Source organism: Primulina tabacum, chromosome 16 (assembly GCF_025594145.1).
Source record: "Primulina tabacum isolate GXHZ01 chromosome 16, ASM2559414v2, whole genome shotgun sequence".
NCBI classification, from domain to species: domain Eukaryota; kingdom Viridiplantae; phylum Streptophyta; class Magnoliopsida; order Lamiales; family Gesneriaceae; genus Primulina; species Primulina tabacum.
In genome coordinates this window covers 33401431-33415799 of record NC_134565.1, presented here as the reverse complement: position 1 = coordinate 33415799, position 14369 = coordinate 33401431, and the positions used below count along the sequence as shown (strand labels likewise).

The window sequence follows — 14369 nt, the reverse complement described above, 5'->3', positions numbered from 1 at the left end:
TATACTTCGTAGACTCCGAATATATAATCAGAATTAATAACAACTGACAAACAACTCTTCAATCTCAACCCAAGAATTAAAAATCCCTAATTATAATAAATTAGGAATAATTCAAAACAACAACACAATAATCTTCTCTACTTCGTTATGATCATACACTACTCAACAATATTCAATTTCAGTATGATTTAACAATTTATCAGATTTATTCCAGAAATCGACGAATTTCAAACATGACCAAAACTACAAAATTTATACCTCAAATCGAAGACCTCGTGTCAACGATCCCAGAACTGAAGTCGGTTCGTCGATTGGATAAACCGATAAGTCACAAAATCGAAAAGAAAATCAAAACTCTATTATACTCTCTCGTTTCTCTTCTGTAACTTTTTTTCTGGTGAATTGAATTCAACGTAAGATTCATATTTATCTATTTTTTTAAAAAAATTATATTATATTATATTAATAAAATATAATATAATATATAATATTTAACATTTTAACATCGGTATATCTATTTGGATCAGTCAAACGATTAAATTTTTCAAAACTCAAAACATGAAACTTCTATATCTTTGAGTTTTCTACAGTTATATCCAAATCTCAAATCATTTGGACTTCATATGACCAAAATATGTCATATTTCATTCTTTAAAAATCATTAATTATTTAGTAATCTCATATTACTAAATCAACAACTTGTTATATTACTTCAGGCATTACAGTAAATTATAATAATTCTCAGAAAAATTACTCTACAGTAGCAAAAGAAATTTTAACTATTGTTAGATGTATTTTAAAATTTCAAGATGATTTATATAATCAAAAGTTTATTATAAAAACTGATTGCAAATATGCAAAATTTATGTTCATGAAAGATTTTAAACATGATGTTTCTAAGAAAATGTTTCCAAGATGGCATGCTCATTTAGCTCCTTTTGATTTTGATATTATTTATAATAAATGTGAATATAATCACTTATAATATTTCTTAACCCGATAATATTTATCTAAATGTTCTTATTTACATATATGAGTTCTCGAGGAAGAGAAGATTCCTTTTATAGAGGAAGAGGTGGTAGGAGAAAACCCCTAATATTGTTGCTCAACGTGGAAAACAGAGGCTTATAGCCCAGAACATTTATAGTTCATCAGTCGGTAATACTGAGCAAAATGATTTATTATACAATGAATTTCAAGAATTTTTGAAACAGAAACAGAGATATAATACGGATTCTTAGTCTCAAGCATCATATATTAATATCATTAAAGATCTTGAATGTGATTTAGCTCTATATATAGAGACTAAATATCGAGATTTAATTCTTGTTATATAAGAAAAATATATCTAATTAGAAAAAACTCCATAAACTATCATAGAAAGATATATAACCAATACATCATATGTATATGGCTCTTATAAATAAAAAAAGATTTTATGACAATATTCTATTATACACTAAAGTGTTGAAATTACTCATTTTTACAGTAATACTCAACAGAAGTGAAGTTATAACTTCTCAAAATTTTTTTATAAAATAGATTATATCTATTGAATTATGAGTTATATCTCCATTAGTAGAAAAAAATTTTATTCACAAAACCATTAAATGAATTTTGAATTTAATTTTTTGGAATTATATTGAGATTTTAATAAAACTCTATTATATGAAAATGTAAAACGAAAACATACATGGTTTTTAAAATTTGCGAAAATATTTTTCATTACATAGTTCTTTATTGGTTTTTAATACGGTGGAAAATATTCGGTCCATCAGAAAAAAAATTCCCAGAGGTTTTCATAAAACCAATGAATAATTGGTTAAATATTTATCCGAGTATAAAAAAAATCATTTTTAGAACATTGGATTGATGGAAAGACTTTATGTCTATTCTGTATAGAATTTGGTATCCAATGGATATGGAGATGACAATCTGAATTTAGTTATACTGATGAAGGCATTCCCTGTTTATGGAGAGTTAGTTCCACAAAAGTTTGGGACAAATTATTAAGAGATGACCATGACACAAGAAAACCATGTGGCTTCGAAACCCTTCGACATACGGAAGAAAAAATTTATGTATATCATAAAATTTATAATAAACAACAATATTCGATGAGTATGTTCAAGATTTTTACTCAAAAATATTATGATATCTATTCTAAAGAGAAAATGAACGAAGTCTATATCGAAGAGATGAAGAAATATCTTTATAAGAATATTGGATGTTTAGACTCCAAATCAGATAAATCTATGGCTTATGAATCAAGAGAAATTTAATTCATCCATTTAATATAAATGCAGGATGCTCAAGATCCAGATAAAGATTTCTCAATTTATCTCATATTAGTAATATATTTGATATTTTAAAAAATTCAATAAAAAACAATATTAAATATGATTAGAATATTCATCTTTAATAATGACAAAGTTGGTGGAATATCACTATGAACTTTTGACTTTTGTAACATGTTACTATTTGTTTTTATAAAGCATTGTACTATTTATATTTTGGTTGGAATTCGGGGTTTCATGTTCGGCTCTTCCTTCTATATATAGGTTGTTTTGTGTCATTAGAAGAACATGGTCGAGTTTGTTCCCCTCTATTATCTCTCTGTAAACAACCCCTCTTAAAAATCTAAACAAAAGCTTCAAATTTCGAAAACAACTTTGTAGGTTTACTTTATTGTTTATTTTCTGTTTATATTATATATATTTTATCTTACAAGATTAGCCTAGATGGTAGGCTAAACTATTCGTACTAAATTATTAATTTACTATGACATGATCTGTATTTATTTGTAACTTGGAATAAAATTGAGATAATAAAAGATTTATTTAAGTTTTAGAATTTGATGTAATATAAGGGTTTTTGGTTAAAACATAAGGTAAAAGATGAACTAGGAAATGATAAACATAAGGTTCGAGTTTTACCATGAAATAATAAATTCATGTTGTAGTCATTCAGCATGTTTAGACGAAGAGATGCGTCCAAGGCATTTATGGGTGATTTTTATGAATTTATATTTTTCAGGTGGACCTCGGTAAAATCATATATTGTTTAATTTTTTGGTATATTTTTGTTAATTGTTTTTATGTTTTGTAAAATGTTCCATAGATGAACCTTATATTCATTATTATTTTAAAATTTAAATGCCTTATTACCTCAATGTTTTTTTAATACGTTATATCGGATATAAATCTTACGTAGCTGTATGTCTTTAGGCTATATGTCTTTAAGAACAGACTCGATAGCTCTAAAAATACCACGTATTATAATCAATTTAATTCCAAGTCATATATAGATAAATTATAAATAATCTAATTATTTTAAATTTCTTAACAACTTTTATTTTATGAAAGTTGGGTTATTTATGTACATCTATTAAATTAACTTACCAAAGTAATTAATATAAGGATTGGTGTATTTTCAGATAGTATAGACCATATATATTATATGTATAAGATACAAGTGTAATTTTAATTCGAGTAGAGATTTTGAGTCTCACGGAACTTTATTCATAAGACGAGTCAATTATTCTCATACTTATAATAAAAATAATATTTTTAATGAATAATATAAATACGATATATGTCTTATAAAATTAAGTCATAAGATTATGAGTTTTTTTTTTTAATTTCATCTAGGTTTCATCAATAGAGGATTGTTCTTTGATATATAGTAAAACAAAACAATAACAAAAACTCGTAAATGGAATAATAGATGGACCGAATAGCCCAGCCCAATTTGTTGATCAAAAGGCATAAATAAAGTCGCAACACCGGGAACATCGTCGTTCACACGCTCACGGGCCCGAGAAATCAAACCCATCCGGCTGCCGACGGAAAAGCGAAAGATGGTGAATATCAAATCCCTCGTCGTTTCGATTTATTATAAATATTGTTTCTAATTCTATAATTTCTTCTGCAGGTTTGTTTGGCGTGTTTGTTGCCACTGTTTCTCGTCCCGATCGTCAATTTATTACCCATCCTCTTCGATTCCATTATGGTTTGTATGATTCCGAGATCTGAATAAGTGGTTGGGGTTTTTTTTTTGTATAGGTAGAGAGATTTTAGTTGTGTCTTGATGACGATTTTCTGTTGAACAATTATTTCAGGCGAAGCTATATAGATTGTTCGGGTGGGAATTTCGGAAGCCGGAGAGGGCTCCCCCTGCTTGCCCTTATAATCCATCCGCTAACGTCAAAGCTAATAATTCAGTAAGTCATTGCTTGTTTTGAATTTTTTTTTTTGCGTAGTATTGTTTTTGTTATTTTTTGTATCCCAGCGATTAATGAAGCATGTCATTCACTAATTTCAATTTGAGATAATTCCCGTGGCTGGAAATTTTTTTCAGATTAAAAAAAAAACGTTTTTGGCTAAAAATGCTTTGATATATGATGATGAGAAACACTTTAGACTTTAGAGTCTGATAAGGATAATGCACAAAAGTTGAAATATCTGTGGACCATTTATACTTTCTGTTATTGGCTTGATAAGTGACGTGTCCATGAAATTTCTAGATGCGTGATGTATGCCAATTGTCTAAGATTATGCTGTTTTGAAAATAATGAAGCTTTTTATAACAAAGTGAAATCACGACTTTGGTAGATCGCGGGCTAAATAATTGGAACCAATGGCTTCCCATCTAACGATTCAAATTACTTTAATCTGATATAGCCGGGTGAGGAAAAATTCTATGTGCATTTGTCCATAAGAGACTACAAAAATTACGGTTGGTGTATTGTGAGTGGTGCCGCCAAGCTGTTTGAGTATGCGACTTCGGACACGTCTTGTTGCTTTTCCAGTCGACTATGTGTTTTTGTTTTAGCGAGCATGAACACCGACCTCTTGTTAGAACCCTAAGTTTCTTTCAATATATCAACCATATTCAACAAAACAAAGAAGAAATGAAGCTGCAATTTAATATCATAAACTGGAAATATAGTTCCCAGAGGAGATCCTCTGTACAAAGAGATTTCACTCTCTTTTCCCTAGCCTATACTAGTACTCCAACTCAAGAAAACAAAATAACCAGATGTCTGACTGTTCTCCCATCATTCACTTTTTATTTCCCCATGGGCATTACCCAAACCTTCTAGAGTAAACATTTCTGTTAATGGGCTTCTGTCCGATTTTGCCCTTCTAAGCCCAATTCCCAGGTCCATAACACCTTTTTACCGTAACCCCTTTGTAAGTTATCAAGTAATGTGATGACTGTGTGAAGAAAAATGCACCGGACATGAATGACTTCTGCATATAATTTTTTATGCTTTTAGTTCGTATTTTTTAATTTCTGAAATTTAAATGTTTGGTGCGTGCTATTTCAAAATGCAAGCGATGTTTGTTAATGATTTGTCCATTTACATTATTAACTGTTAACTCTCCCTCCAGAAGCTCATTTACTGATTTTGTCTTCCAGGCTTTAGCTCACATGTGAAAGATCTTACGTTCTAGTTTTGGAAACAAAAAAATAATATTTTTTTGAGATTGCATTACGATTTCTGGCAGACTTTTATGGTAATTATCTGCATTAAAAAGTTCTCTACTATAGTAGAAAATGTAAGTGATTTGATGAATTAAGGAACCGTTGCCTGGTGCAGTAATCTAGATGATTCTAGAGTTTTATAAGATTACTGGAGGTCTTTAAGCAAAGGTCAAAAGAAACTAAGCATCGCGTTTTTAAAAAAAATTATTGACATAATTAAATTTATTTATTTGGTTTTCTTCTGTGAAAGTTGCACTAAAAAGGATTTCGATGAGGAAAATGTGCTGGAAGAATTTCAGCAAGTATACTTCCAAAACGATATGTTTCCTGTGTTTTTCAAATCTTTTCCATGGTATTGTAAAAGCAAGGTCTTCAGATTCTTTATTTGCCTCCCCTACCTCTCTTTGCTTTTTGACATTGGTTAGTTTAAGCAGTTTAAATTACAAAAAATCTTAGAAGTCCCTGATTAAAATCTATAATCTATAATGACTATATTAAGCATAAGCATGGTAATTATCGGTGGTATGGCTTTTGTTGATTGCATTATTATCCCTATGCATTTTGATAATTGTTGTTTTGCCCCCGACAATTTTATATTCAATATTTGACCTTTTGGCAATTTTAATGTTTATCAAATTGTCTCTACTCCATAACAGATTACCAATTTTTATATTAAAATTGAATTAACTCAAAGACAAATTTTCCATAAAATAATCACAAACACGCTAACGTTTGCAGCGGGACGCTAGTCCTTGTAAAACTTTAAGAGAACAACAAATATAGATGGACTTCAAAGCCAGCATGAAAAATTAACACCATGAATCTTAGGATTTTAGATACTTATTTCGATGCTTTTATCAATAAAAAGTTTCATCATGTTCATAACAGTTAAAACACTTCTTACTGCAAGCTAACTGAATTTGGGATAATTAACTCCTCTTTTTTGAGCTATGGTTATCGCTGATTCCTTCTGCAGTTAGTTTGTTCATATTCAGTACCTTTTTTAACTTTTAGTTTCACCTTTTGTTTGGATTCCTCAATAACCATCCCTTATTTGTCTAAAAGGTTACCAGTGAACCCAACCTTACCTCTTCAGATCCAGCACGCGAGCCGGTAGGCATGAACGATCACAAGCAAGATTAAATCGATACCTCTGTTCGTGTATTTAATTCTCACCGATGAAGATATGAATCGAAAATATTGCAAGTACTTAAAAGAAAAGGTCGATGTCCTTTAGTTTGCGTTGTGATGAATATTCGACATGCCTGTACTTCCTTAATAATGCAATTATGGAGTTCACATCTATGGCAAAAAGCTACCTAACTTTAATATGCTTGGAATCTTTGTTTCATCGAATTTTTGCACCTAAATGATTATTGATCAGCCCACCAGACATGAGAACCGGTTTATGAAGCACGTGCATTGACTCTTGCTTTGAATTTGATTCGTAATTGGCGACTCTTCACTTAGTCATAATTACAATGAGGATTTTAATCACTTTCGTTATGGGTCGGGTCCGGTTTGCATCAATCAGGCGCTTATATCATTTTCATTGTCTCAGTCTTCTCTAGTCCATCTTGATCTCATTTTCATTGTTGTTCTTTCCATCTATATCATTTATTTGGGATGAAATTAATCTGAATTGAAATTCTTCAGTAATTCTAGTTTGGTTACTTTGATATATTATTTTGTACCAAAATTTTTTTTTTTTTACAGGCATTGATTAGTCGATTTGGCTCGTGCTGGTTTGGTTATTTTTGTAAACGACTAAGTTATATTAATTTTGTAATTTTTGGTTTCGTTATTTCAAAATTTAGAACCTAATTTTAGGCGAGGTGTGATTAAAGTATGTGCTAAGCATTGGCTAAATCATGAACCAACATTTGTGAAGTTGATGTTTATATTTTCTCAATATATTATTTATTTTATATTTTATGAAAATAAAAAATAGATAATTTATATTTCTATTCCGATACATATTTTTCATTTTACCACACAGCATTCAAAATATACTCGCTGGTCGTCATTTTCATGAAATATAAAAAATTTAAGGGCACAATTTGATACATGATTATTTATTGATGCATTTATTTTCATATAATAATAGAAAAAATAATTAGGAGCTCAGTTTTTAGTTTTTACCCAATTGAGTGATTTGATGCACGATTATTTATTGTGCCTTTAATCTCAAATTTTGAATTCAACATGCTACTTTGTCTGAAGTTTCATTGACTAAGTTGTATAAAAAGATGGGGCCATAGCTTAGTTTTACCTCGATATTCATCTGTCTTTATCTTATAAGGTATTGACAGTAAGAATCGAAAAAAAGATAAATGAAATATTACATATAATAATGTTAGTGAGTTGCATCATGGTCTTAGATCACGAATACCCAATAATTATTTGCGATCTACAAGAGTCGCACTCTTAGCAATTTACATTTGACAAATCTTACGTTTGGTAGGCCATTCGCATTACATTTGGTCTCCTCGTGGAAGATAAAAAGGATCTATCACTAAATACAATTATTAATCAATCGTCTCCCAAATTATATATATATATATATATATAAATTTAAATTATTATATAATAGTACAAATACATGTATTACATATAGTACACGTACAAATCAGCGACGGTTTTATTGGATGAAGACCGTCGCTGTGTGTTCTTGTTAAATTCATCGCAAATTTTTCTTAGTATCCACGGTTTTTCTAAACCATGACTATTAAACTTTGCTACTATTTCGATAGTTTTTTTTTTTTTTCAAAAACAGTCATAATGTGCAACACTTTGTTTCTCGTTACTGAAACGACAACGGTTTAAATTAAATCATTGCAAGAAAAGACAAAGGTTTTTAAAAATCATTGAAAAACAAACTGTTCAAGAAATCGTCGTAAATTTAGACACGGCTGAATATGACATTGCCTTGTTTTGTAATTTTTTTTTAAAAAAAATGACTATAACAAAATAAAATTATTATTTTTACAACGTTTCGATTATATGCGAGATCCAATTAATTTGATTAATCTATAGTATTTCATAAATACTCCCCTATTTAATTATTATCAATTGAGTATGATAATTCAGCACGGCTAATTAGTAAAACAACACCATAAGAGTTAAGAAAGTCACCAAATGAACCATACAAACCTAATAGAAACCCCACTTCCCACCCATTCTCATTTTCCAATTCACACTTCGAAAACAACAAACAAACATACAAACAACAAACAAGAACGAGCAAGTGGGGTTTTATTTCACTTGTGTGAAGAGCGACTTATATTTTTAGAAAAATTAAATATATTCGAGTCAGTTAGCTCTGCACATAAAATATAAATAAAAACTCAAATATATGATACAATATAAAATTAATTGTGAATAAATAACCTAACTCTTTTGTGAAATAATTAATTTGTATAAAAATATATTTTTTGATATGCACAATAAGACACGAATTGATTACACACATTTATTTCGTTTATAATTATAATTATAATAAAACGATGGCAGATTCTTGAACTTTTCCTAGGTGGCATGGAGGTAAAAAACAAATAAATGAATGATGTGCTGCCTAGTTGGGTGGCTCTATTTAAATATGAATATGAAAATAAAAATGAATTAATATTATTTTTTTCCATTTTATCAACTTTATCCAAATAAAAAAATAAATATGATCGGTGGGGACATATTGCACGACATTTTGTAGTGTTTTTACGAATGGTGACATTACACAACTTGGCCATATTATTATATAAAATCAACTAAAATATTTTGCACACATTTCAAAATTATCGAAATGAAAATGAATAATGATCTTGATCATACAAGTACTTTTCAATTTTATTTTGCTTTCTTATTGGGAAAAAAAGCTAAGTTAAAAACAAAATTTCAAAGACAATTATTACATTAGAATTGGTTAATGTAGTTATTTTGTTTTTTCCATGATAACCTTGTATAAAATAATATTATATTTTGTATTATACAATTTTCGAGATCATATTCAAAATAAAAACAAATGAATCATTATGTTATGAAATTAAAATGTCTAAAGTTGTATCATAGTGCTATTTATCTTTTTTATTTTAGAGGTTGCATTTGAAAGACTAATTTCATTATAGAGTAACAATATCGAAATAAATATATGTGCAACAAAATATTTCAAAATACATTACGGTTTAAAATATTTGAATTTTTTACGTGGGGTCGAGGTCACCAGAGCATTCTTGACATGTTTTGAAACAAAAAAATAAATGTGATCGATTTATCTACGATAAAATCCACTTTAGGCTTTAATCAATGAATTTTCCATTTCTTTCATAAAAATCTACGTGGTTTTTGTTTTTTCTGGAAATAATAATAACAAAGTCTATTTTCATATTTTTTTTCCAAACATTTTTTAAAATTAAAATAAAAATCATCAAATTAGAAAAAAGATACACGTAATTTTTTTAAAAAAAATTACTTTTGATTATCGAAACATACAAAAGAGATATTATAGATTTTTTGTGAGACGGTCTCATGAATCTTTATTCGTGAGACGAGTCAATTTTATCCATATTTACAATAAAAAATAATATTTTTTAATAGATAACCAAATAGAAGATCTGTTACACGATTTTTTCATATTTACAATAAAAAATAATATATGATTCAACCCAGAGCTCGTAGAAAATAAATTTCGAGATAACCATAATCATTCTCTATATTCACACGATTTTCCCGAGATGTAGATTCACCAAATATTATAACACCCCACCTTCTCACCAACTTTATTATAAGTGTATTTAACAGATATAAAACTTTTCCATTAAAATCAATTTATTTTTTAAAAAAATTCATATATTTTTTTAGGAAAAAATAAGTTGAAATTTATATATAAATAAAGGGCAGCATATTTATTTATTCAGTACTTCACTTTCAGACCTGTTGCTGTACAAAGATAAATAAATGTATAAAAACAGCTAACAGCTACAAAGGACTTGGTGAGGAGAGAGGCCCACTTTGTTTTTACGAGTAACGAAGGAAATCTCTGGATATACTGGGGCAAAGTTCCATTTTGTGCTTGAAACTTGAAAATGCAGTGTCAACCCAAATTGTTTTTGTTTGCATATACACAAAGATTCAATCTTTTTGACAGAATTTGAAGAAGAAGAGGTGAAAGAGAGACAGGGGAGATGGGCATATTGTATGACGATGTGGTTATGATCAAACAGTCGGAGCAAGAAGGAAAGCCCAGTGTGATTACTGTTAATTGTCCGGATAAAACTGGACTGGGTTGCGATATTTGCCGCATAATTCTCTTCTTTGGACTCACTGTCGTGAGGATCGGTACGTGTTTCAGTTTAAAAGCAAGACCATATGATTTCATGTGTGCAAATTTTACGCTTTTTGTTCTTTCAGAATACATATTTGTGCACAGGTTTATGATAGATACTACGCGCTGCCTTGCTTTAGGAGTTCAATTCTGGGTTCTTGAGAATTTTTCTGCATGTTTTATGTCTATGTTTATTGTTTTGGGCTGAACTTGAAATTCTTTGGATTTTGGATGATAGACCTGTGGTGCGCAGGTTCACAGCCAACCCGAAAATCTTTTGCCTGCATTTGACTGTGGATTTTATAATGAATGACACATGAAATTTTTACTTTTTTTTATTCTGGATGGGGACGATCCCTCGTCCCCTGTTCGGTCTCAAAGCAGTGTTTTCTATGAGATTCTTTGGGATGTGTTGCATGGTGGGAATTGTCTGATGTTGTGAGTGTTCGTTTCAGATGTATCTACTGATGGAAAATGGTGCTATATAGTGTTGTGGGTGGTAAGCAAGGGTAGTACCAAATGGGATTTGTTGAAGAGCAGATTGATGGGGGCATGCCCATCTTGTTCTTCAGTTTCTGGAATTTTGTTTTACACGTCTGATTCGCAACCTCGGAAGCCTCCTGATGTTTTTCTCTTGAAGTTCTGTTGCTATGACAGAAGAGGCCTTTTGCATGGTAAGTTCTATTCCATAAACTCTCCGCATGAATTACTATATGATGTTAGCTAGCTCAGGAAGATTAAAATTTGAGAAAAAGACAGGAAAATTCATGTCATTATCGAGATTTAGACAATTATACAAGTATAAAAATCAATTCTAAACTCGAGATCATTTGGCAGCCCATGGGAGGTCTCTTATTTGAAATATAGTGTAGATGTGCTGCAAGTCTTCTTGTTGGTAGTTTTTTGTAACTGTGAAATGGAAGATTCAAACTAATAATCTCTTTTTTCACTGGGAGAGGTCATGCCAATAGAAACCAAGATTCTTGGTTCTTTGTTGCTACTTTCATTCTTTCGGCTTTTATCGTTGAGAGTTTTTTCTAGTATAATTGGTTCTATTGACATCACATTTTGATTTCTTAAATCGTCTGGAAAAAGAGATCTCGAGGCGTAATCCTCTCCACTTGTTTGATGTATTCATGTGTACAATTTAGTCCCCTGGTTCTATGAACCAGTGAAGTGTCTTGATTGAGAAGAACACTTGTGTTCGATTCATATGTGAAAATTTAGACATATTTTTTGGCAGATGTTACTAAGGTTCTTTGTGAGCTCGAGCTGACGATTAAGAAAGTAAAAGTGTCAACAACTCCAGATGGGAGAGTGATGGACCTGTTCTTCATAACTGACACGAGGTTTGCATTATTTTCACTTTTTTCACCAAGCGTGTAGTTTTTTTCCGATTGCATCTGTATACTTCTCTGACTTTTGTTGCTTGTGTTGAATTTGATGAACGTCTTCTGCTAAAAAACTTTCTTTCCTATTAATAATGATCTTTTTAGGGAACTTCTACATACAAAGAAGAGAAAGGACGATACCCGAGACTATTTAGGAGCTGTTCTTGGGGATGCCATGATAAGTTGTGACATAGAAATGGTGGGTTCTGAAATTACCGCATGCTCTCAGGGACCCTCGTTTCTTTCGGATCCTACTCTTGAAACACTTGAGGAACATTCGAGCAATGCTGCATCTTTCAAGTGCCCATCAATTACGTTTGATAACTTGTTGAGTCCTTCTCTTACGCTTGTCCAAATAGTTTGCCAGGATCATAAAGGCCTGTTATACGACGTTATGCGAACTTTGAAGGATTATAATATTCAGGTACTCAAGTTTCTTGTCTAAATTTCCATTAACCAGTTATTTAACAGCTAATTACAAGGGAGGATTCAGGAAGTTGTGAGAATTGATCTTGGGAGGAGGTGACTTTGAAGTTCTAAAATAAATCATGGATCAAACGATCGATTTTTTACCTTTTTGTTTGAGGCGGCCATCTTTTTGTTATGAATACCAGGTATCTTATGGTCGATTCACTATGGAAGGGAAAACAGAATGTGAGCTGGACTTATTCCTCATGCAATCCGATGGCAAGAAGATAATCGACCCAAGCAAACACAAGGCATTGCAATCTCGTCTTGAAATAGAACTTAGTAGACCTCTCAGAGTATCATTGATCAGCCGTGGCCCTGACACTGAGCTAGTAATTGCTAATCCAGTCGAGTTATCTGGCAAGGGTCGCCCCCTGGTTTTTTACGACATAACTCTTGCTCTAAAGATGCTTGATCAACCTATATTTTCGGTAACTTCCCTTCATCCTTTCTTCAATACATTACCATGCAAAATAATCTATTACATGTTAAACACGTGAAGTTCTTCTGTTTTTAAGGCTGAAATAGGGAGGTATATGATTAGCGACCGCGAATGGGAAGTCTACCGAGTTCTACTTGATGAAGGGGACCATGTTTCTGTTTCGAAGAAACAGATAGAAGAAACTGTTTGGAAGATGCTGATGAGTTGGGAATAATACAACCAGAGCTGCAAAATGTAAATATTTTTTTCCAAGATATGCTAATGTTCACCGTTTTAAATCAAAGATCTTAGCTTTTGTATGATCTACGTCCTAGTTTAAGCTGAGTGACTCTGTAATCGGGAGATGAAAAGGTTCCCTTCTTTCTTGAGGTTTCGAATGAATAATACCGTATCTTTTGCTGAATGATGGATGTCTTGAAAACGTATCCATCAGTTACAAGGAACTTTGGTGTATATCCCTGGTCCCTCGATTCTTCACTTCCCTCGAGTTTTAATGATTTCGAGCTGCACTAGTAATTATATATTATATTTTAAAATGATATATAATTCGAGGATATTTTTGCCCATATACATAAAAATTTAAACTTTAAAATTATGTTTCTAACACTTTCGAACTTTTTGATTTTGAGCTGTTCGAGTAAATTGATATTTTCACGAGTCGAGCTCTAACTTGAAATTCAATACTAATCGAGTTCAAATTTAAAAATATATCAAACCACACCAATCTCTTGGTACCACTTGGGGTCACTTGCTGCTGATATGCTCAACGGACATATAGCCATAAGTATTGCCATTTGAAAATATATCAAACCACACCCCACCTTTTACTCCTCCGTCAGTACTTTGAGCCCTCTTTGTTAGACCATATAGATTATGCTCTGGGGTTTCTGTTTCTCTGCTGGGTTTGGGCTCGATAATGTTTCTTCCCGTAGCACTCTCAAATCATTCAAAACATCATCACCGCAATATACAGAAGGCAAAAAGCAGGTTGAAACGCACGGCGATCAATCAGATATCAACTATTACCAACTGAATGTACCATCACGGAAGCCCGAACAATCGAAGTGCTCATAGATTATGCTTGCATTAGTAATTGATAAGGTTATAGGGCAGTAGTATGACAAAATCGTGACGAAAAAGTGTAAAAAGTACACGAACCTGTTGATTGCATCTTCTCTAAAGTCACTGGAACCCAAAAAGGGAAAAAAGAGTTCCATATATTAGATTTCATCAAGTGATTATCATTCAACAATCATATAAT

The 14369-nt window shown here is 31.2% G+C and overlaps 2 protein-coding genes across 2 annotated transcripts; both read left to right on the top strand.

Annotated features, from left to right (window-relative positions):
• Nucleotides 1-3723: 3723 nt before the first annotated feature.
• LOC142529898 (uncharacterized) lies at nt 3724-6821 on the top strand. The gene is made up of 4 exons (XM_075635591.1): nt 3724-3862; nt 3934-4011; nt 4121-4222; nt 6556-6821. The coding sequence occupies exons 1-4, from the start codon at nt 3860-3862 to the stop codon at nt 6631-6633; spliced, it is 261 nt and encodes an 86-aa protein (XP_075491706.1). The 5' UTR covers nt 3724-3859; the 3' UTR covers nt 6634-6821.
• Nucleotides 6822-10448: 3627 nt separating this feature from the next.
• LOC142529689 (ACT domain-containing protein ACR10-like) lies at nt 10449-13511 on the top strand. The gene is made up of 6 exons (XM_075635295.1): nt 10449-10821; nt 11263-11481; nt 12051-12156; nt 12304-12622; nt 12813-13097; nt 13185-13511. The coding sequence occupies exons 1-6, from the start codon at nt 10668-10670 to the stop codon at nt 13320-13322; spliced, it is 1221 nt and encodes a 406-aa protein (XP_075491410.1). The 5' UTR covers nt 10449-10667; the 3' UTR covers nt 13323-13511.
• The last annotated feature ends 858 nt before the right edge of the window (nt 13512-14369 follow it).